The following is a 22,772-nucleotide window of genomic DNA, read 5'->3' on the forward strand; positions in this document are numbered from 1 at the left end:
CCAAATAACAACTCATATCTAGGTCTGTTGAGAATGGATCCGATGTACAGATTTAAATTGTATGCTAAAGTTGTGTCAGAAGGGGAAGGCAGGTCAAAAGTAGTAGTAGAAGAGGCACAAAACTCTATCCCTCCAATCGGGCCAAGTCGGACAAGAGAGTCAAACCAAAGTGAACCAATCTGGCCACACGATCACTTGAACTTGCACGTTATTAGCAGGCCAGCTCACACAATCAAAGCAAACCAACCTAGCCACGTGAATCACTTAAATTTGCGCCTGACCAGTGGGCCAGGTCAACCAATGGAGGACTGCAACAATAGTCTATCATCATCCTCGTAATTGACAGCAGGGCAGAAGCTTGTGCATGAAGGAGCAGAAAAGCAGGGTAAAAGTGACCTGTTGAAAGGCAGAACAATGATTCCAAGGGGCTCCCACTCAAAAGAAATCCCAACAGAGTGGAGACCAAGGCAAACGAAGTTTTCTACAACTCAAGAGAAGCTAAATCCCAAGATATAATAGAAGCAAAAAGGAGGAGGATGAAGAAGAAAATGGCTGGGAACCGTTTCCGCTTGAAAGCAACAAAAAAATGGATCAGCCTTCTTTGAAATTTAAGTAGGTGGAAGATGGTTTTGAATGGGCATTAACAAATGTTTACAGTCCCAATCATTATAGAGAGAGGAGGAAACTGTGGGAAGAGTTGGGTGATATCAAGGGATTGTGGGAAGGACCTTGGTGTCTAGGAGGTGATTTCAATGTAATAAGATTCTCGGAAGAAACCAACAATCCTAGGCAGAGGGTAACCACAAGTATGAGGAAATTTAATCGGTTTGTGGATATCTTTGAACTGAAAGAGATTCCTTTGGGGCATAGTAACTTTACTTGGTCCAATCTCTAATTGAATCCCATATGCTCTAAGCTGGATAGATTCCTTTTCTCAGCTGACCGGGAAGAACATTGGGGGAATTTGACCTCGAGGGCACTCCCAAGGGTGACTTCAGATCACTGGCCTATTTTAATTAGTAAAGAAGAATTGGAAAATGCTGGACCTGCTCCATTCAGATTTGAAAACATGTGGCGGCATCATCCTGGTTTTATTAAGAAAGGTTGAGATTGATGGATGGAGAGCAATCCAACAATGAACTATGAGATTCCATAAGAAACTCCAATATTTAAAGAAAAAAATTAAAGACTGGAACCTCTTGGAGTTTGGCAGGCTAGAAGAAAGGAGGCAAAATGTAATTCATCAATTGGAGGACTTAGACTTGAAGAAAATAAGGGGGTGTCTTGAAGAGGAGGATACGGAGCAAAGGTGGACATTGAGAAAACAGCTGGAGGAATGCTTACACAAGGAGGAAATTAGTTGGAGGAAAAGTCCAAATGTAAATGGTTGAAGGAGATAGGAATACTAAGTTCTTTCATGTTGTTGCAAATGGTAGGAGGAAAAATTACATCTCAAATTTAGAAATTGAGGGGTTAACCTTATCCCATCAAAATGAGATCGATGGGGCCTTTGCCGATCACTTCAAATCTCTTTTTATAAGTCCCCTGAGTGATAGGGTGTGGCTTAAGGGTAAGGTTCAAAATATCGATATAGACCGATACACCAGTAGGGGCATATCGGCCTGTATCGTGGCTTTTTTTTTTTGTTTCTCTTCTGCAACTGGTTCAGAGGGGTTGATTTAAGGCCCTTCTACCCCATGAACCAATGCAGACCCCAAACACCCTCTATAGGGGTGTATCAAGAAGCTCCCGATACGATACGTGTCAAAATTTTGAACCTTGCTTAAGGGATTGGAATGGCCAAGTTAGAGGATAGGGAGTGGTTGGAGAGAAGTTTTGAGTTGGAAGAGAAGTCAAGGATGCGGTGTTTTCTATGGATATATCAAAAGCACCAGGTCCAGATGGTTTCACAATGGCATTTTATCAGGATTGTTGGGAGATCTTGAAAGAGAACCTAATGGCTGTGTTCGAAGAGTTTCACAGAAGAGGAGTGATTAACCTGGGTAGTTTGATCACTAGAGAAAACTCTAGGAATCTAAAAAGAGGGTGGAGGGTAGGAGGGAGGACATACCTCTAACTCACTTGCAATTTGAAGAAGATACCATATTATTCTATGGAGGGGATCTGAATTGGATTAGGAATATGAAACTTGCAATACAATTTTTGAACAAATGTTAAATCTAAAAGTTAACTTTGACATAAATTGTATTATGGGAGTCAATTTGGGGGAAAGGGAGATACTTGGTTATGCAGGCATTTTGGAGTGTGTCGTGTCTAATTGGCCTCTAAATTACCTAGGTCTGCCGTTAGGGGACAATCATCTAAAGGGAAGTTTCTGGAATCCAATTGTGAAGAGAATTGAAAAGAGATTTGCCTCTTGGAAGAAAAATTACTTATCTCTTGGAGGAAGAGTCACCTTGATTAGCTAAGCAAGGGGCATCAAGGGAACATTTATTCTGGGCAGCTCTGTAAATTTTCGTTTCCTAGTCTGATGTAATACAATGTTGTTGTTTAGAAGAGGTACCAGCTCATGCCTCTTAGGTCTATACTTGCTAACTTTCCTCTTTATTTTCTATTGATTTTTAAGATTCCAATAGTAGTGGCTAACAAGTTGGAAAAGCTAATGAGATACTTTCTGTGGGAACCATGGGAGAAGAAAAAGGACCATAGGGTTGGGTGGGAGGTAGTGAGGAGAGGTACGAAATTTGGTGGTCTTGGCATAGGGAATATTAGGAAGAGGAACTTGGCTCACTTAAGAAAGTCATTGTGGAGGTTCCCTTTAGAGAAAGAGAAGTTGTTGGCCAAGGTTGTAGCTAGTATTCATGGGCTTGCAGATAATGGATGGGACTCTAGATTCTGGCTAGGACAACAAGAGCTTCACCTTGAAAAGCAATCCAAGCTATCCTGCCTCTGTTTTCTACCTAGATCAGCTATGATTTACACTCAAGTAAAATCATCAAATTTTGGGAACAGGTTTGGGTTAGAGATTCCCCTTTTAAATACCAATTTCCAACCTTATTTGCTATCTCTAATTTCAAAAATGAACCTATTTCCACTTGCCTTGTTCCTTCTAACTCGACTTTTGGGTTTGGATGGAACTTGGGTTTGAGAAGCGCTATTAGGCACACAAAATTGGACAATAATTTAACTCTCTTGGGCATCCTTGATGGGATCTTTCTGGACCCCACAATGATGGATAGTAGAATTCGGACCTGTCACCCTCCAGTTCTTTCACTTGTGCCTCCTTCTTTAAGGTCCTTACTCAACCAGTTGACCTTTTTGATTTGTCATTCCCTGTTAAAGAAGTCTGGTGCCAGCTTATCCCTCCAAAGGTTGGGAGTTTTTGTTAGGAAGCTTTTCTGGAAAGAATCAACACAAGAGATTTGCTTCAAAGAGAGAAACCCAATAGGTGTTTATCTCCTCATTGATGTGTTCTTTGTAAGATTGATGGTGAGTACGGTTACCACTTATTAGTTTCCTGCTGATTTGCAAAAAATATTTGGGAATGGTTTACTTCTTTGTTTGGGTGCCGATGGAATCCCCCTCTAAATGTGCAAAGCTTATTTACCTCTTCTTCCTTCAGCTGGGCAACAAAAAGATTAAGGATTATGTGGAGATGTGTTAGGGCCGCTGCATGCTGGTCTTTGGGAGGAAAGAACTCAAGAAAATTTTCTGATAAGGAGAGAAGCCTAGAAAGTGTTAAAGTCAGAAAGAGTGATCCACATAAGGGTAATACATTGACTGAAATCATTGGAATTGTTTGCAGACTTCTCATTGGATGATTTGCTAAGACACTGGAAGGAAATTGCGAAGTCAGTCCCAACTAAGATGACTTCAAGTCCCTTATAGAATCCTCCCCCTCATGGCTTCATCAAGCTGAATTTCAACGATAGCAGTTTGGGAAATCCAGGGCCTTTTGGCATTGGGGGAGTTCTAAGGAATGAAGAACGGAATATAATAGCCAGGTTTTCTGGTTCAATTGGAGTGGGAGACTCCCTTAGGGCTGAGGTAATGGAGGCCATGGAAGGGGTAAATAGAGCTAGGGACCTGAATATAAATAAGCTGGTCATAGAAGGAAATTCTGAGATAGTAGTGGGTTGGTTAAAGGAAGACCAAGATTGGGCTCTGGAACTACAGCAATGAGAAGAGCAAGTTTGAGTGGTTGACAAAGGACATTGATATAAAATGTATTTGGGTAAAGAGAAGTGCCAATTCCCTCGCCGATAGGCTAGCTAGGTAAGGGGTGAATAGGGATTCTATTTTTTGGGTTCATTTGTAACTATTCTTCTCTTTCTTTGGACTATTTTTTCTGATCCCTCGGGGAGTTAAGATACTTTATCTCCCCTTCTTTGTATTTTAACCTTTTATATTAATGAAATGCTTCCTGTAATTGATCAGAAAAAAAAAAAAAGTGGATCAGCCTTCAAGCATTGGAAGCTTAGACAGCACCGAAGCATGTAAGACATGGGATGAAGATCAGTTGGGTACAGAACTCTTGTTTGAAGAATCCTCATCTCTCACTATCAAAGAAGACAACAGCAGCAAGGGACGAAGATCAAGAGATGACAAGAGGCAACAGGGGTTGAACCATCTATAGGAAAAAATGAGCAGGGTGTACGTTCTTGAAGTAATTGGTCGAATCAAAAGTCGAGCTTAAGTGCTACGGAGTCACTACAGGAAGAATTGGAAGGATGTGGAGTGTACACAAGAAAGAATAAAGAGCAAGGCACAAAAGAAAGAGAAAAAAGAGTGAGTTGGAGAAATTAAACTGTTGGATAGATTATGAAAAGGATGAGAGTGGAAGGAAGGAGAGCAGGCAAGGAAGCAAAGAAAGGAATGTAGAACTTTAGGGTTGCAATAGTTGAAATCAAATGTAATTATTAGCCAGAATGTCAGAGGGTTAGGGATGCAAGGAAAAGGAGTCTGGCTAGAAACCTAGTAAAAAAAGAGAGAGAGAAAGAGAAATCAAATATGGTTCTGTTTAAAGAGACTAAACTTTCTGAGGTTGATAGGAGATGGATAAGAAGCATCCACAGTGTTAGAGGATAAAGCTGGGTTTTTGCTCATTCATGGGGGGGGCATGGGCATCAGGTGGCATCTTGACGGTTTGGAGGAATGAATAGATTGAATGTCTTAAGAAATTAATTGGGCAGTTCTCTGTTTCAATTAAAAACAAAATACCGAAACATGGTAAAATGTGAACTCTAACGAATGTCTATGGTCCTTTTTTTGGATCAATTACTGAAACAGATTAACTAAATTAAGGATAAAGATAAAAATGCACAAAGAGAGGAGAGATAACTCTCTTAACTCTCCCATAAAATAAGCAAGATTACAACAAATCCCAAAACAGCTGATTCCTTCCCACCTCTTGTTTGGCCAATGTATCAGCAAAGGAATTAGCCTCTCCTTTTACCCACAGAAAAGATACCTCCATTTATTGTAACAGCCACCTAATTCGCCTCTCATAAATGTAGCTCCACCACCTAACATCCTCTTTCTTTTGAAGCCAGCTCATAACAAGCTTTGAATCCCCTTCAGTTACCAACTTACGGATTTGCATGTCCTTAACTTTCTGAAGCTAAAATTCCAGCCCTCAAAGAATCACATACCCCAATTGGACCAAAGAAAAATGCAATAATACTACCTTCATCATTTCTTAAGATTCCTCAATGCCTGAAAAACCTAGATTTCCTTCACTGCTACCATCAAAATTCAGCTTTAAAAAAACTACCGAAGGTAGGAACCAAATAGACCAAAGAAAAACCTTCATGGGAGCAGAGTCAGCAACTTCCATCCACTTTCTCACCACATCACCAGCTGGAATGTCCTCAAACAGCTTCAAAGACTTCACCCAATAAACCACTCTAATGATAATGGCTTCAATAATTAAAGCACCCCTACTTCTTTCTTTGTCTGAGAAGGTTCTTTGATTTCTTTATTTCCAAAGTGTCCAGCAAACAGCTGCCCTTGTACACCTCCATAAAGTTCTACCCCTCTTCTTCGGCCAGCTAACAAAGGTAGAGGCAAATAGTCTTTGTACATTGGCAGGGGGTTCCACCTGCACCCAAACAACAAAAGAAACCATTCCCAAATTGAAGAGGTAAAGGGGCAGAAGTTAACAGTTAGTCTTTTTCTTTGCAGTAAGTCAAAGGTGTTAATTCTTTCCAGAAAAACTTCCCAACAAAAATCCTCAATCCTCGGCAGAATAAGTGTACTCCAAATCTCTTTTATAGGGAAAGGCACTCCAAAACTATCATTCAGCTGTGTTAAAGATGGAACGAACGAGGCACAAGTAAAAAGACCAAAAGAAGAAAGGGTCCAGATTCGATTGTTCCTTTTGGAAGGATCCAGGATCACCCTATCAAGACCTCAGAGTGGAGCTGAGACACTATCAATTTCAGACTCACAAAAGCCTCTCCTAAAACCCAAATCCCAATCTTGAGTTATAAGGAACTGTAAAAGAAGTAATGGGCTCCTCCTTACGGTTGGGAAGGGCATAGAAAGAACGTTTTAAAGGTGAATTGACCAGCCACACATGTTCCCAAAATTTGGCAAGATTTCTAGAACAAGGATTATACCTAATGAATGGTAGGAAGGAAGGATGGCATGAATGGATTTCAATGGAGATGCTCTTGTAGCCCTAGCCAAAATTCCAGAATCCCACCCATCAGTTGCAAGCCCATGAATAATTATTACCACCTTTACCAACAATTTATCTCTATCCATTGGCAATCTCCACAACCACTTCCCTACCAGAGTGATATTCCTATCATGAATGTTTCCAAAACCTAAACCACCAAACCTCTTGCTTCTACAAACCACTTCCCAACTTACTTTATGGCCCTTCTTCTCCTCCCCTACCTCCCACAAAAAACCTCTCATCAACTTCTCCACTTTCCTACTAACCCCCACAGGAATCCTAAAAACTAACAAAAAGTGTACAGGTAGGGTAGCTAGTGTAGACCTAACTAGTGTGATCCTACCTCCCAAAGATAAATAATCCCTCTTCCAAGAAGCCAATGTCTTTGTAAATCTTTCAAGTAAGTCATAGGCCATTGTGAAACTACATAACCCAAATTTCTACGCCATCTAAGATCTCCCTCTCCTCCATGTTCAATCCCACAAAACTTTTATCAAATTTGATTTTCAAATTGGAGATTTGCTCAAAAGTTCACATGACCAACTTTAAATTTCTCACCCAACTAGGATTGCCTCCTTTACAGAAAAGGATTGTATCATCAGACAATTGTAGGCGAGTGATTGGCACCTCATCTCTACCCACCCACTAACCCCTAATCAGGTTTCTAGAATCCACTCTTGAAATTAATCTTCCAAAAACATCTACAATTAAGGTGAAGAGAAAAGGAGAAAGGGGTCCCCTTGCCTAAGAGCTCTTAAGGCTGAAAATGGTCCACCACAATTCCATTCACCAAGATTGAGTAGTGGCACGTCCTAATACGCCCCAGAATCCATTTGCACCATCTATCGTCGAACCTAAAGTTCTTCATTACCTCCAATAAGAAACCCCAAACAAATGTCTAAGGTCTTAACCCATACAAGGAGAAGAATCTTTTTGGAAGGAGTTAAGTGTAATTAGGGGTCTGTGGGAGAGTCCTTGATGTGATGGTGGCAATATTAATGTGATAAGACTCTTAAATGAATCAAATAATCCCAACCAAAGTATAGCCACTAGCACGAGAAAGTCCAATAATTTGGTGAGACTTTTGAATTGAAGGAGTTGCCTCTCTTGTATGCAAACTTCACTTGGTCCAATTTTCAAGCTAACCCAGTTTGCTTAAAATTGGATATATTTTTATATTCGGTAGATTGGGAAGAGATGTCGGAAGACTTAATGGCTAGAGTTTTAATAAACAACTTCAAAACACTGTCTTGTAAGTCTAGGGCAAGAGAGGCATTTAAGCGGTCTAACACATTTTGGGTTTGAATATGTGGTTGGAAGATCCTCAACTCATCTTGAAAGTTAAGAGTTGGTGGAAGGAAAGTGGAATTCAATTAGAAGAAAGGAAGTGAGAATTGTTAGGTCATAGAGAGACCTCCCAACAGAAAACCTTGATCATTGGACATTGGTGGGGAAGGGCCAACCCAAATGGACTTCCAAGGATAAGAGGAAAGAGGAAACTGAGTTTGGGATAGCTCAAGAAGTTTGAATAAGGGAGAAACAGAAATAAGAACCTGATGGGCAAGGGTACCAGATTCTTTCACCATATCCAGAAAAAGCAATAAAGACAGGATTGATAAAGTTCAGGAAACCCAAGAGCTCATTCATTTTCCAAAGCTAAAACTCTCCTAAAACCCAAATTTCAATAAATGTTGCCCTCTCCATAGTTGACCATGTCAGCAGTGGATTTGTTTCTATGCAAGGACAGGTTATACAAACGAGGGTACGCAATAAACAAAGGAATTGCCTCTATAGTTCCTCTGTTCTACTTCTGTGAAAGATGAAAGCACATTAAAGAGAGTGTGGTCTCCTCTAAACTAAAAGAAAAGAAACTGCCTTCATAGTGACTATGCAACTCACCTAAAAAACCAAAGCCTAAAAGAAGGATCATGTAGAAAGACCAAAACCCTAGGCTCGATGATCCCATGAAGACCAACATATGCTTGATAAAAATATTCTGGAAAAAGCTAAATGCTCAAAGAAAATGATTACACAGAATGAACCATCAAAGCACAGCACATATTCTTCTGTTCCTTGAACCAACCTGAAATTCCAAAGTCTTTTTTCAGTTCCTTCTTTTCCTCTGGGTTCAATTTTATATCAGTGTCAATAATTTGTTTTACTTTCTCTTGAGTAGGCTCTGGATCATCAACCCATGCATCTTCCCCAACATAGGAACTGTCATGAATAAGTGCCCCATCAGGTCCTTCAATGAACTTCTTCATTTTCAGGCCCTTGGGCATTGTTTTCCTCCATATACTCTTCTTGTACCTGCAATATAAAGAAATAGGGTCTCAGCCATTTTGCCACACAAATGCTTAAGGAAAGGTGTGGAGACCATTGAAGAAAATTAGTTGAAAAATGTTGGCCTTTATCGTCCAAATCAAATCAAGCATTAAGCACATACAGACTAACCATTTTACAGATACCATGTCAAGGTTCTATGAACATTTTTGTGAAAAATGAGGTGCTTCTATAGTCATTAGTTTTGATAGTAAAGTACAAACTCAATCGCAAGCTTGGGTTCAGAACTTGTGCTCATAAGCCTCATATTATAACCTACAATAAATACCAATCTGAAAACCTACAAATGGTCCACCAACCTGTTTTGAACCCCTCCCAAAAGCACAGGTATAAAGGAATATAGGATGCCAATTTAAATTATACCTACACTCAAAAGCATGACCACTACTAGGGTTGTAAATGGATCAGGTCTACCCAACAGAACCAAACCAATTATGTCAGTTCTGGTTTCGTGGCTGTCCTGATTAATAATTGGATCAGATGTGCTTCTTGCTGTTTTGGTTAAAACACTTGTTTTATCAACATAATCATCAAGTATAATTGGGTCTAATCAGCTCAGACCTGATTGGGTCCTTTGGTGGAGAAACAAAGTAACAAACACAGCCTAAAGAAAAATAAAGGGGATGTAGATCTGATTAGTCAAATGGCTCAAATCTGAGCTGCTGCAGGAACAATAAGCAGTCAGATGGGGAAGAAGGAGAGTGATGGGTCAGAGGTTGGCTATCTAGGAAGCTCGAAATGGAGTGGTGCAGGTTGAAGCAAGTCAGATGAGGAAGATAGGTGAGAATTGAAGGCCCTTAACGCGAGTCTAGTTGGAAGGTTCGTTTGATTGGATTTGGAAGAAGAAAAAGTGGAAGCTTGAACAGGATTTGAATGGGGGAAAGAGAGTTATGGGTGTTTGAAAGCTGAATGGAGGCTTGTTCCTGTTTGTGTTACATACTAGAAAAGCTGCAGAGTGAGTTGTGGAGTCAGAAGAGAAGAAGAGCAGGAATAGTGATCTAAGGTTAAGCTGGACCTCTCAGACACTGATTAAGGAGAAAACGCATTGAATCCCAGTTCCAACCATCTCAGGATTATTCTTATTTTATGTTCAAAAGGAAGGAAGACATGGAAGTGGTTCTGAAGAATGAAGCTGGAGCCATTATCAATATCCAGAATTAAGATTAAGGTGATGGTCTTCGATGGTTGGGCAGATAATGAGCAATGAAGCAGGTGTTTGTGAACCCAAAAAATGATGTTCATTTTAATCTTAGGGTGTTGGAGAGGAGTTTGGTTGGTCGATTTGTTAATTACTTAATTCGGATCCAGATGCGGAAGATGTTAGGGAGTGGGCTGTTGCTATATGGCGCCCAAGAAAGTCTTTGCAGGTAAGGAAACTAAATTCTGGTCTCTTCCTCTTTACATTTGATAGTGTGGTGGAGGCAAACCTTATTCTAGAGCAAGAGCAAAATGAGATGCAATCTCCAGATCTTAGAAACGAGAGATGGTTTCCCTGGGTTGATGCTATCAGAGGTGTGGGTCCATCGAGCTTGGTTGGATTTTAATTTTCAGTATTCCTTTATATGCTTGGAGTTTTCCTATGTCCAAAGCTGTGATGGATGCTTGTGAAGGTTTAGATTTGTTGATCCAAAAATGAACTCATGGCGGAACTTGAATGCTGCGGGAATTCTGGTCAAAGTTGCAGAGATCCAAATGGTGCCAATTTTGTCATCTATTCACTTTGCTAGGGAGGTGTGAATTAAGACTTGACATTGAAGGATCCTACCCTTTAAGGTGGGTGGATAACTTCAAAGAGTGGAGGGAGTTCAGCTGCAAGAGAGCTAAGTTTTCTGAATAAACAAGTGAGAAGCTGAACAGACAGGTGGTGGCAGGAAAAACAGAGGTAGATGACGAGGGTATTTCTGGTATTTTTGGAAAAAGTAATGGGGATGGCTTGATGGGTCACGACGAAGATGGAATTCGTAAGAAATTGAAGAGTCAGGAAGTGTGTGGGCCCAGATGAAGTCAGCTGACTTAACCGAAAGGGTGGGCTCAATTGTTTTAGTGGGCTGCAGAGATGGTGTGGAGAAAGGGGAGGTGGGACACATGGATAGCCTTAATGAGAAGTCAGTGGATTTCGAAGAGATGCTTAAGACTACTGGACCCAATGAGGAATCAAGGCCTTGAATGTTAACATTAATGATAGTAAAAGAGGGCTTCTAGGTTTCAATCACCCAAAATTTTAAAGGTATGGGACATCACAAAGAAGATGTTCGACCAAAGTTAGAAAGGAAAAGGAAGAAAGATGGATTTGGGTGATCGCCAAGTATGATAGGAGTGGTAAGAAAACGATTATTTGAAGAACAAGGGCAGAAAATGTTTATCGTCACTCTTCTCCCGTTGATGGAAATTCAAGCTTCAGCTTTCAGGTTGTTAGAGTTCCCACGGTGGTATGTGTTGCTTCTGAGCATGCGGAGGATGCTGTTGCGATATCTCAAGGAATCAGGTATGTTTTGCACAAACCAGCATTGTTGGACTTAGGGGAGGATTTTTCTGCTGAGAAGGATAGGTCGGAAGAGGGGGAGGAGGCAAACCAAACCACCATGAAAGGTCCTTCAACTTGTAAGTCCACTTTCCTGGGTATCTCCTCACTCCTCAGTCTTGACTTCACTCAGTAAAATAGCCGCACACCCAAGGTCCCCCCCCCCCCAAGAAAAACACCATCAAGACATGCTCCACATAGCACTGCGATTACTTCTGCTACTTCATGACTCTAAAGATGAAATGGTAGTCCAATAACACACACTACTAGCCCATTCATAATAGAGAAGTCCTTCAAGTATGATGATGGGGACCATCTGAAAATATTTACCAACCCATAATCATCTTGCAGACACAAAGCCTCGACTTCTAATTTATTCTCGAGCAGGTCGAGCAAAGCTCTGCAACTATGAAATGGCATTAGAACAAAAGTATTTTTTAGCTTCAACTATTTTGTCAAGAGATCAGCAATCTTCTTCCAATCTCTGATTGGGTCTTTAACTTCAACAATCAACTTGCTTGCCCATTCTCCTTTCCCAGCAGTCACCAACAAAGACGACTTACTTTTAGCTTGTGACAAGGACAAGATCTGCCTAAGGGACTCAACACTACTTGCTGCCTTAGATAATTGGATTTCTACAATTCTATGATCGAAATAAATTCAATCAAGAATTAGTTCTCTACTTTTCCATTCTTTTGTTTATATTTAGTTTCGTCAAGGGAGACCTTTTGTAAAGCCCTTACTAGAAAATGATTTATTTACGTTATTTAAGACCAGAAATTGAGTTTACATTCCATCATATGTAGGTTAGAGAGCTATTGTAATTGGATTTATTTGACTTTCAAGTCAAACTTGATCATATCATCTTAGCCTTCTATTGCATAGGTGGTAAATTCTATTGTTTTAGGTACATATGTGGAAGTCTGGTAGATATGGATTAAAATTACAATAAAGTCTCTTCATTATATATATTTATCCTTTAATATATCTATATTTAATTTTTTGACAAGTTTGTAATAATAGCAGTAATCTTATGATTTATGATACAATTCACGATTCAATTTGATTCAACATTCTCTACGATTTTCAAAACCGTGCACCTAACCAGCTTCAGTTGACTCAATCATGTCTCCAATAAGGGCTGTATAAAAGAATTTGCAGTTTTCTTTCCTCAAGAATCTTCTTTCCAACTAGTATCATTCCAAAATAGGGGGCAGGTTCCAATTTTTGCAACAAAATAAGACATTTATCAATCTCTCTTTGAGGAATAGGTCAATACAAGATGGGTTTCCAAATTACCAAGGCTTCATGGATGGAGCAAAATGCATTAATAGCCCTACAGAGATGAGAGGAAGTACAAGACAGTATGAAACTACCAATTGGATGTACAAGATAATAAGACACTAACAATTTTAACCATAGGAATAAACAGGAGATTCACTTCACAATAACCTGTGTTTTTTAAATAAAAAAGAACAGGAGTTTCTATTGCAAATCCACATTACCATAGAGATCTTCTTGCAGTGCATATTGTATAGTGTTGGCATGGACTCGTGATTTTTGGTTCGATGTCCAGAATATATATATATATATATAGTAAGAATGACTTCAGCGATCATAATTTAACAATGAATATGGCACTAAACAGAAAGGAATGGCAAAACAGGGTTCATGTAGCAAACCCCATATAATTGGGATAAGGCTTAGATGATACAACATCATCATAGCTATCCATACATATCTATACAACAATAAATTGATTGCTACTTCTCAAGAAAACAAATAGAAAAAAAAAAAAGAATGAGAACTTACTTCCTAATATTACTTGGAGATGGCTCAGGAATCAAAGCTTCCATAAAGGCCTCAGTCAACTCCTCCTTGCTTTGACGATCTAGACGAGGTGTCTTTAAAGCCACATACACTCTTTGACATGAAATTATGACAACAAAGATATAGAAGATCAAAGCACCAATTCTTTTAGGTTCCCAATTCTTGACATCCTGAGGAAACAATGCCCTATATTGTTAATTGGTTTATATAAATGTTGTGTAAACAGTAACAAAAATAAGTTAAATAACTATGAAAATATATGTCAAAGAATAACAAGCATTTATAAACCCAACTAACTATTTATATACTGTTGCTTTCTATATTTGAGATATTGCCTCCTTGAGGCTTTTTTTTTCTTCTCCCTGCCTTGGGAGCGTGAGGTTGTAACATCCTCTCCCTCCCTCCTTCCCTCTCTCTCTCTCTCATTAAAAGTGTTGAGTTGGGCCGATTTCTAGTTATTGGGCCCAGTTATTTATTTTTTATTTTTAAGTTGTTAAATTAGGAAGTTATTGGGCTTTAGGCCCATTAGTTTATGTTTTTAAGTTATGTTCAGCTACTTAAGTAGCCGTCCTAGTAAGGGCATTCTTGTAATCTCTCATTATATTTAATTCAAGTATATAATACAAAGAGGGGTTGACGGCCAGAACTAATTCAATTCTGGTCGACATCCCACTCAACTTTTCTTCTCCTCTCTTCTTCTCTACTGCTGAAACCTTTCATCTTCTTCTTCTCTTCTTCACAAGGAATTCATCTAAAACTGGTATCAGCAATTTCTACTTGGTATCAGAGAGGCCGAAGGTTCCTTGAGCTGTTCTATCATGCAGCCCTAGATCGGCCGACTGCAAGGTGATTTGAGAGGCTGATCGAAGATCTCAGGTAAGCCTAGTTTTTGGATATTTTTTGGTGGATCTGTTTTGCCCTGTAGCTTGTCTTAGGTTTCCCATCAAATTCAAGAAAAACTAGAGAACGGGGGAGAGTCTTGTTTCTGTAGGACTCTTCAATTTTGACTTAGGAAGTGGAGGCCTAATTTTTTAGGGTTCCTTGGAGTTTTCTAAAGGAGGCGGTTCAAGTCCTATCAGTTTTGGAGGTCTCTGGAGAGAGCGGCTGCCTCTTCTCTCTTTCCACCCGTCCCGCAGAAAATGAATCTTTTGTGGGAGGATCATCTAGGGCACCAGAAGGGTATTTGTGGTACTGGAAGGGTTTTATTTCATATTCTATCATCTTACAGTAACCTATTAACCCTTTTATGGGAATTATGGAGAGTAACAGAGTTGAAAACAAACCCGGGAGTGAAATGGGACCAGTGGGAGGAGGGGTCGAAGACTTTTTCGGGGCCGGAACCATTACTAGAGGTAAGTTGGATGGTTCAAATTACTTAGAATGGTCACAATCTGCAAAGATGGCCATTGGTGCTCGTGGAAAGTTGTGGTAATATCACTTGTGAGAAAGTGAAACCCAAGACTAACAACTCCCGGTGGGTACAAGAAAATTATATGGTAATGACTTGGTTGTGTAATTCGATGCTGCCCCATATAAGCAAAATTTTTTTGTGGACAAATACGGCTAAGGAGATATGGGATGGGGTTGCAGAAACCTACTCACAAAGTGATAATGTTGCTAGGACCTATCAGTTGAAGAATCAGATTATTGCTACCAGGCAAGGAGATAGACCTATTGTTGTTTACTTTTCAGCCCTTAAAACACTGTGGCAGGAGATTGACCATTTGAAGACAGTTGTTTGGGAAACTACTAAGGATGCAGCTGCCTACCAGAAGCTCCTAGAGAAGTATAGGGTTTTTGAATTTCATGCTGGCCTTAATCCTAAGTATGATATTGCAAGACAGCACATTCTTTCCAGGGACAGTGTTTCTCTCAGGCATATGCCTTTGTATCAGGGGAAGAGAGCAGGAGAAATGTAATGATGAAAATTTCTAGTTTTGATCAATCAGCCATGGCCAGTACTATGAAACCTAAACAGAGTGGAGACCAAGGTGGCAGTGAAATCAAGAAGGAAGATAAGAAGGATTTGGTTTGTGATTACTGTAAGAAGCCTAAACACACAAGAGATACCTGTTGGAAGCTTCATCCTCATCTTGTGCCGAATAGACTCAAAAACAAGAAGGGAAATGCTCACATGGCAGTCACTAGTGACATACCTGGCCCTCCTACTACAGCCACTCTGGAGTTTATTGCAGTTGTTGCAATGAGGGCCGAACTTGAGAGATAAAGGCAGTTCCTTAATCAACGGGGTACAGTCAGTCCTAATTCAGTAACAGGTGGACAGCTTGGTACATGTGGTTCTGGTGGAGAACACTCTACTTCCTTTGCTCACACAGGTAGTTCACATGCCACTGCAAACTACATTTCTACTACAGGTAAGGAAGGACCTCCTTGGATTATAGATTTTGGAGCCTCAGAGCACATGACCTATAGTTCTACTATCTTTTCTTCTTACCAACTCTGTTCTGGCAAAGACAAAGTCTCCACAGTTGATGGATCTCATGTTCCCATTGCTGGGAAGGGGTCTGTCAAGATTAATGATTCCATTTCCCTACCCTCAGTCCTTCATGTTCCCAGATTGAGTACTAACTTGTTATCTGTTAGTAGTTTGACTAAGAACCTGAATTGCTCAGTAATTTTTTCTCCCAATCATTGTGTTTTGCAGGATCTGGATTCAAAGAGGACGATTAGGAGTGGTCGTGAAGTGAATGGGATCTACCTCCTGGATGTGCTTCCCAATCATCAGGGTCATCATGTCAACAGAGATAGTGAGTCGGGATCAGTGAGTCAAATTATGCTTTGGCATAATTGGTTGGGTCATTTGTCCTTTTCTTCTTTGAGTTTCTTATTTTCAAAATTTTTTAAGTCTGTTAATTTGTCTAGTCTAAAGTGTGAAGGTTGTTAGCCTGGAAAACATTGTAGACATTCCTTTAAAGCTAATAATAAAAGATGTTCATCTGCTTTTGATGTTATTCATTCTGATGTATGGGGACCATAACATGTTCCTTCTATGGGTGTCTATCAATATTTTCTTTTATTTGTGGATGATTTTTCTCGATATTCGTGAATTTACTTAATGAGATCTCAAGATGAGGTACCATCGTTGGTTTAGCAATTTCATCAGATAGTGCTAACATAGTTTGGGATACGAATAAAGGTGTTCAGATCAGACAATGCCACGGAATATTTTGAGAAGAACCTTGCTTCGTATCTGTTAGAGTATGGAGTTGTTCATCAGAGCAGTTGTTCTTACAGTCCACAACAGAATGGTGTTGCAGAGAGAGAACAGACACATTGTTGAGATTGTAAGAAGCATGATGATCACATCTACTGTTCCAGTTCGGTTTTGGGGTGATGCAGTTCTCATAGCAGTTTTTCTGATTAATAGGGTGCCTTCATGTATACTTGGATTCAGCACCCCATTCAACCTCCTTTTTCCTAAGGGGGAGATGTTCCATATTCCTCTTAGAGTATTTGGGTGTTTTGCTTTGCACATATTCTTGGTCCTCACCGTTCGAAACTTGATCCGAAGGCAAAGAAGTGTGTCTTCCTTGGATATGCAGAAAATTAGAAAGGGCACTGCTACTATGATCCAGTCTCTGAGAGTCGGTATGTTACTATGGATGTCACTTTTTTTGAGTCCACATCCTTTTTCTCGAAGGATCCTTCTCAGGGGGAGTGTTTTGGGGAAGTGAGTGAGCAGTCTATCCCTCTTCCAGTTCCAGTTCTTGTATCCACTCCTGTGTCTAATCCTCCTATTTCACCTACCTTACCACCTCCAATTGCGTCCTGCTTCGCAGTGTTTACTCACGACAAAGACTTTATAAGGAGGTTGATTCCACTGCAGAAGAACTCACATCACTTCCTGTCGGTTCCTTGGAGACTCCAGATTCAGTGGACACAGATTTAGGTATTCCTCTTAATCCCTCTATTGTTTCAGTTCCCATTGATTCTACTAATCCCATTACAGATAACGCGGACCTTCCTATTGCTCTCAGAAAAGGGAAGAGAAAGTGTACTGCTCATTGTATTTCACAGTACCTATCCTACAGTGGACTTTCTCCTTCCTATCGTACTTACCTTGCTTCTCTTGACTTTGTGTCTATACCCAAGGGTGTCAGTGAGGCTCTCTCCAAACCTGAGTGGAAGATAGCTATGCAGGAAGAGATGGAAGCCTTAATTAAGAATCAAACATGGAAAATTGTAGATCTACTAGAGGGCAAGGAGACTGTTGGATGCAGATGGATTTACACAGTTAAATATAAGGCAGATGGGAGTATAGAAAGGTATAAGGCCAGACTGGTTGCAAAAGGGTACACACAGACCTATGGCATTGATTACTTAGAGACCTTTGAACCAATTGCAAAGATGACTTCTGTTTGGATACTTCTCTCTCTTGCTGCCACATACTCGTGGCCCCTATTTCAACTTGATGTGAAAAATGCTTTCCTAAATGGAGATTTGCAAGAAGTGTATATGGATCTCCCTGCCGGTTTCTACAGTGATGTTGAAAAAGGGAAGGTATGCAGACTTAAGAAGCCACTTTATGGTTTAAAGCAGTCTCCCAGAGTATGGTTTGACAGGTTCAGGAAGGCATTGATTGCTTTTGTCTACACTTAGACTCAATTAGATCATACCTTGTTTGTGAAGCGGAAGGGATCCTTGGTGTCAGTCCTAATTGTTTATGTGGATGATATTGTTGTCACAGGAAATGACCCAAGTGAGATTGACAGTTTGAAGAAGAATCTATACAAAGAATTTGAAATTAAGGATCTTAGGGAGCTTAGGTACTTCTTAGGCATTGAAGTTGCAAGATCAAAACATGGAATCTTTATTTCTCAGATGAAGTATGTTATGGATCTGCTACAAGAAACAAGGAAGTTTGGAACAAAGGTTTCCAGTACTCCTATTGATCAGAATCACAGAATAATGCATCAGAAGGTGAGTTGGTAAAGGATATTGGGAGATATCAGAGACTTGTAGGGCGTTTGCTATATTTGTGTATAACAAGACCAGATATTTCCTATGCAGTGAGTGTGGTGAGTCAATACATGCATGCCTCGCGAGTCCAGAATTGGGAGGCTGTTGATAGAAATCTTGCTTATCTAAAGGGACACCCAGGCAGAGGCATACTATTTGCTGACCATGGACAGTTGAAGCTAAAGACTTATATAGATGTTGATTGGGCAGGATGCCTTGATGACAGGAGATCTACTTCAGGAGTCTGCACCCTGTTGGGGGTAATCTTGTCTCATAGAAAAGTAAGAAACAGACTGTGGTGGCAAGATCAAGTGCAGAAGCTGAATACAGGGCCATGGCACATGGAGTTTCAGAACTTCTCTAGATCCGCTCCTTGTTAGGAGAGATTGGTGTAGAGGCAGAAGAACCTATGATGTACTGTGATAATCAGGCAGCAATTAACATTGCTCATAACCCAGTTCAGCATGACAAGACAAAGCACATTGAAGTGGATAGACATTTCATAAGAGAAAGGGTGATTTCAAGGAATGTTTGTCTTCCATACATCGCTTCTGATTTGCAACTGATTGATGTTCTCACAAAAGGTGTTGCAAGAAACAAGCTGGAACATGATCTACGCAAGTTGGGAATGTGTGACATTTACTCCCAACTTGAGGGGGAGTGTTGAGTTGGGCCGATTTCTAGTTATTGAGCCCAGTTTATTTATCTTTTATTTTTAAGTTGTTAAGTTAGGAAGTTATTGGGCTTTAGGCCCATTAGTTTATGTTTTTAAGTTGTGACTGTTCAGTTACTTAAGTAGCCGCCCTACTAAGGGCATTCTTGTAATCTCTCATTATTTTTAATTCAAGTATATAATACAGAGGGGTTGGCGGCCAGAACTCTGGTCAACATCCCACTCAACTTTTCTTCTCCTCTCTTCTTCTCTACTGCTGAAACCTTTCATCTTCTTCTCTTCTTCACAAGGAATTCATCTAAAACTGGTATCAGCAATTTCTACTAAAAGATTGAAACTGATATTTCACATGTTCTATTTTCGCATTTTATTCACACGTTCTATTCCTGTGTGTGTGTGTATACACCAAAAAAAAGGCTTCATCCTCAAGTTCTAGCTGAGGATCTACCGACTTCAGTATACTCTTTTGAATTTGAGATACTGACTTTGGCCTGATTTTTTAGCCATATGATATGTGTATGCGTTCCAATAATAACATCAACAGTCTACCTATTGAAGTATTATGATTCATGACCTACATACCCTCTAACAAGGGATCAGGCAGCTATGGAAAAAAATATGTGCTTGATTTATTAGAAGAAACAGGTTTGTTGGGTACTAAACCGACTGAGACACCTATGGAAACAAATACGAGGCTGAGCAGTGATATAGGTGAAGTATTTGAAGACTCTGGCAGATACCAACGTCTTGTAGGCAAACTAAACTACCTAACCATTACTCGGCCAGATATTTCATTTGCGGTTAGTGTGGTGAGTTAGTTCATGCAGAAACCTTTGGTCCCACATTGGAATGCAGTGCTAAGGATTGTGAGGTACTTGAAAGGAGCTCTTGGTCGTGGTTTGCTGTACAAAAGTGGCGAAAAACTGGAAGTAGAAGGATACACCGATGCTGATTGGGCAGGTTCTATGTCTGATAGACGGTCTACCACAGGCTATTGCACCTTCCTGGGGGGTAACCTGGTAACGTGGAAAAGTAAGAAGCAAACAGTTGTGGCAAGAAGCAGTGCAGAAGCAGAATATAGGGCCATAGCACATACTGCTTGTGAATTATTGTGGCTAAGGAACCTTCTATAGGAGATAGGATATGACATCAGTACTCCAATGAAGCTTTATTGTGACAATCAGGCAATGGTTCATATCTCTTCCAATCCAGTGTTTCATGAAAGAACCAAGCACATCGAAGTTGACTGTCATTTTGTGAGAGAGAAGGTGCTGAATGGAGTGATAGACACTGCATATGTTAATACAGGAAATCAGTGGGTAGACTTGTTTACAAAAAGTTGACTGTCATTTTGTGAGAGAGAAGGTGCTGAATGGAGCGATAGAGACTGCATATGTTAATACAAGAAATCAGTGGGTAGACTTGTTTACAAAAGGTTCGAGTCGGGGGAGAGTGGACTACATATGTAACAAGCTGGGATTATATGATATATACTCACCAGCTTGAGGGGGAGTGTTAGTGAAGGGGTATTTCGGTCTTTGTACCTGTTGAGAGTGCTGATGTGTACTATTATGTTAGTTTGAGTGCCTCTTACTTAAATAAGGGCACTTATGTCTTTTCCAATTACATTAATAATATAATAACAGGTCTGGCCGAAACTAGGATTGACTTTTTCCTAATTTCGAACCAGACCTTTTCTCTTCTCCTTCCTCTTTCTTCCTTCTTCTTTCCTCTCTTCCTTCTTGTTGTTTACTTTACCTTTCAGCTAACAAACAAAACAGACTTCTAGGGCAGGCCGAACTTTAACAAGATATCTTAGAGGCCACTCTCCACTCTCACAACCCAAAGTCTCTGCAACAACCCTAAGCTTCTCTTCTTCCAAATTGATACCAGCCACCAAGCTCTTATTCCAATTTACACTGAAATTAGACACCTTCTCAAACAAACTAACCACCAGCTTCAAATTCTCAATCCTCTCCCTACTCTCTCCACCACAGAAGATTAAAACATCACCTACAAACTAGAGGTGAGTCACCACAATCCTATCTCACCCTAATGACCAACCTCTGAACAACTACAAACAACTGACTCTTGAAATCAGTTTACTAAGGACCTCAGCCACCAAGTAAAGAGAAAGGGAGAGAGGGGATCACCCTACCTTAAACCTCTAAGCCCTTCAAAAAAAAATCAACCACTGAACCATTGACAATTATTGAAAAATGGCTAGTTTCCAGACATCCTTTAATCTACTTGCACCACACCTCCCCAAACCCACAAATCCTCAAAAGCTTGATAAGATCATAAGAAATAAGGGAATTTGAAATTATAAATAAAACTTGGGGTCTAAGGGGGTGGTTTTTTGGCCACATGTAAATGGAGTGTTGGACAAATTGTAAATACAAATTGGAGTGGTGGAATGAATGTAATCCAAGGGTGGAATGAGAAGGGATGAGGTTCCATAAAAAATTACAATTTTTGAAAACAAAAATATAGGAATGGAATCAGTTGGAGTTTGGAAGGCTTGAAGAAAGAAAAAGAATTTTGATGGACCAACTTGAGAGCTTAGATTTGAAAGAAGAAAGGGGAGTTTTTGGACAGGCAAATAGGGAACTAAGAAGAGATTTGAGAAGACAATTAGAGTAATGCCTACACAAGGAGGAAATAAGCTGGAGGCAAAAATCTAGATGTAAAGGGTTACAAGAGGGAGATAGAAACACAAGGTTCTTTCATTCTTTGGCTAATGGGAGGAGGAGGAATTTTATATCCAAATTGGAGGTGGATGGAGTTGAGTTAACACAACAAGATGAGATTGTTGGGGCCCTTGTAGGACATTTTAAATCCATACTAAGAAGGTCTATGAGTAGGGGGTGTGGCTAGAAGGTTTGGACTGGCCAGATGTAGGGGTTGAGAACTAGAGAAGGTTGGAAAGAAGATTTGAGGTGGAAGAAATTAAAGAGACTATATTCTCTATGGATACAACTAAAGCTCCAGGTCCAGATGGTTTCACAATGGCCTTCTACCAAGACTGTTGGGATACATTGAAAGGTGATCTGATGATGGTGTTTGAGGAACTTCATAGGAGAGGAGTGGTAAACCCGGGTGTGAATTCTACCTTTTTAGCATTGGTTCCGAAAAAGAAAGATGCATCCCATCCAAAGGACTTTAGGCCAATCAATTTGGTAAACAGATTGTACAAGATCCTTGCGAAGGTTCTACCACTGAAATTAAAGGAAGTATTGCCAGATATCATTACACCAAACCAAGGAGCCTTTGTAAGTGGAAGACAAATTACAGATCAGATCCTAATTGCGAATGAGAGTGTTGAAAATGTTAGGAAGGATGGAAAGAAGGGAGTGGTATGTAAGTTGGATCTGGAAAAAGCTTATGATTTGGTAGATTCGGATTTCTTAAGGAGAATTATGACTAAATTTGGATTTGGGGCTAGATGGTGCAAATGGATTATGGGATGTGTTCGGAATTGTCATTACTCTATACTGGTGAATGGGACAGTGGCAGATTTCTTTCCAGCTACTAGGGGTATAAGATAAGGGGACCCCCTTTCTCCTATATTGTTCACATTGATTGCTGATGTCCTGGGGAGATTGATTAATAGAGCAGACTTTAGGGGTCTCATTAGAGGATTGAGAGTCGGAAGGGAGGAAACCCCCCTCACCCATTTACAATTTGCAGATGACACAATTTTGTTTTGTGAAGGAGGAAACTTGGAATACATTAGGAATACGAAATTGGTGATACTACTTTTTGAACACATGTCAAGACTG

The 22,772-nt window shown here is 40.0% G+C and overlaps 1 protein-coding gene across 1 annotated transcript in view; it reads right to left on the reverse strand.

The window, feature by feature from the left end:
* FTSH12 (FTSH protease 12) overlaps positions 1-22,772 on the reverse strand; it is a 138,370-nt gene that overhangs the window by 111,208 nt on the left and 4,390 nt on the right. The window contains exons 2-3 of the mRNA XM_010262291.3: positions 13,320-13,507; positions 8,727-8,953 (exon numbers count right to left, since the gene is read on the reverse strand). Of these exons, the coding sequence (XP_010260593.1) occupies positions 8,727-8,953; positions 13,320-13,507 (415 nt within the window). The remainder of the gene's footprint in view (positions 1-8,726; positions 8,954-13,319; positions 13,508-22,772) is intronic.

The sequence above is a fragment of the Nelumbo nucifera genome, chromosome 7 (assembly GCF_055504915.1).
Source record: "Nelumbo nucifera cultivar China Antique chromosome 7, China Antique-T2T, whole genome shotgun sequence".
In the NCBI taxonomy this organism is placed as follows: Eukaryota; Viridiplantae; Streptophyta; class Magnoliopsida; order Proteales; family Nelumbonaceae; genus Nelumbo; species Nelumbo nucifera.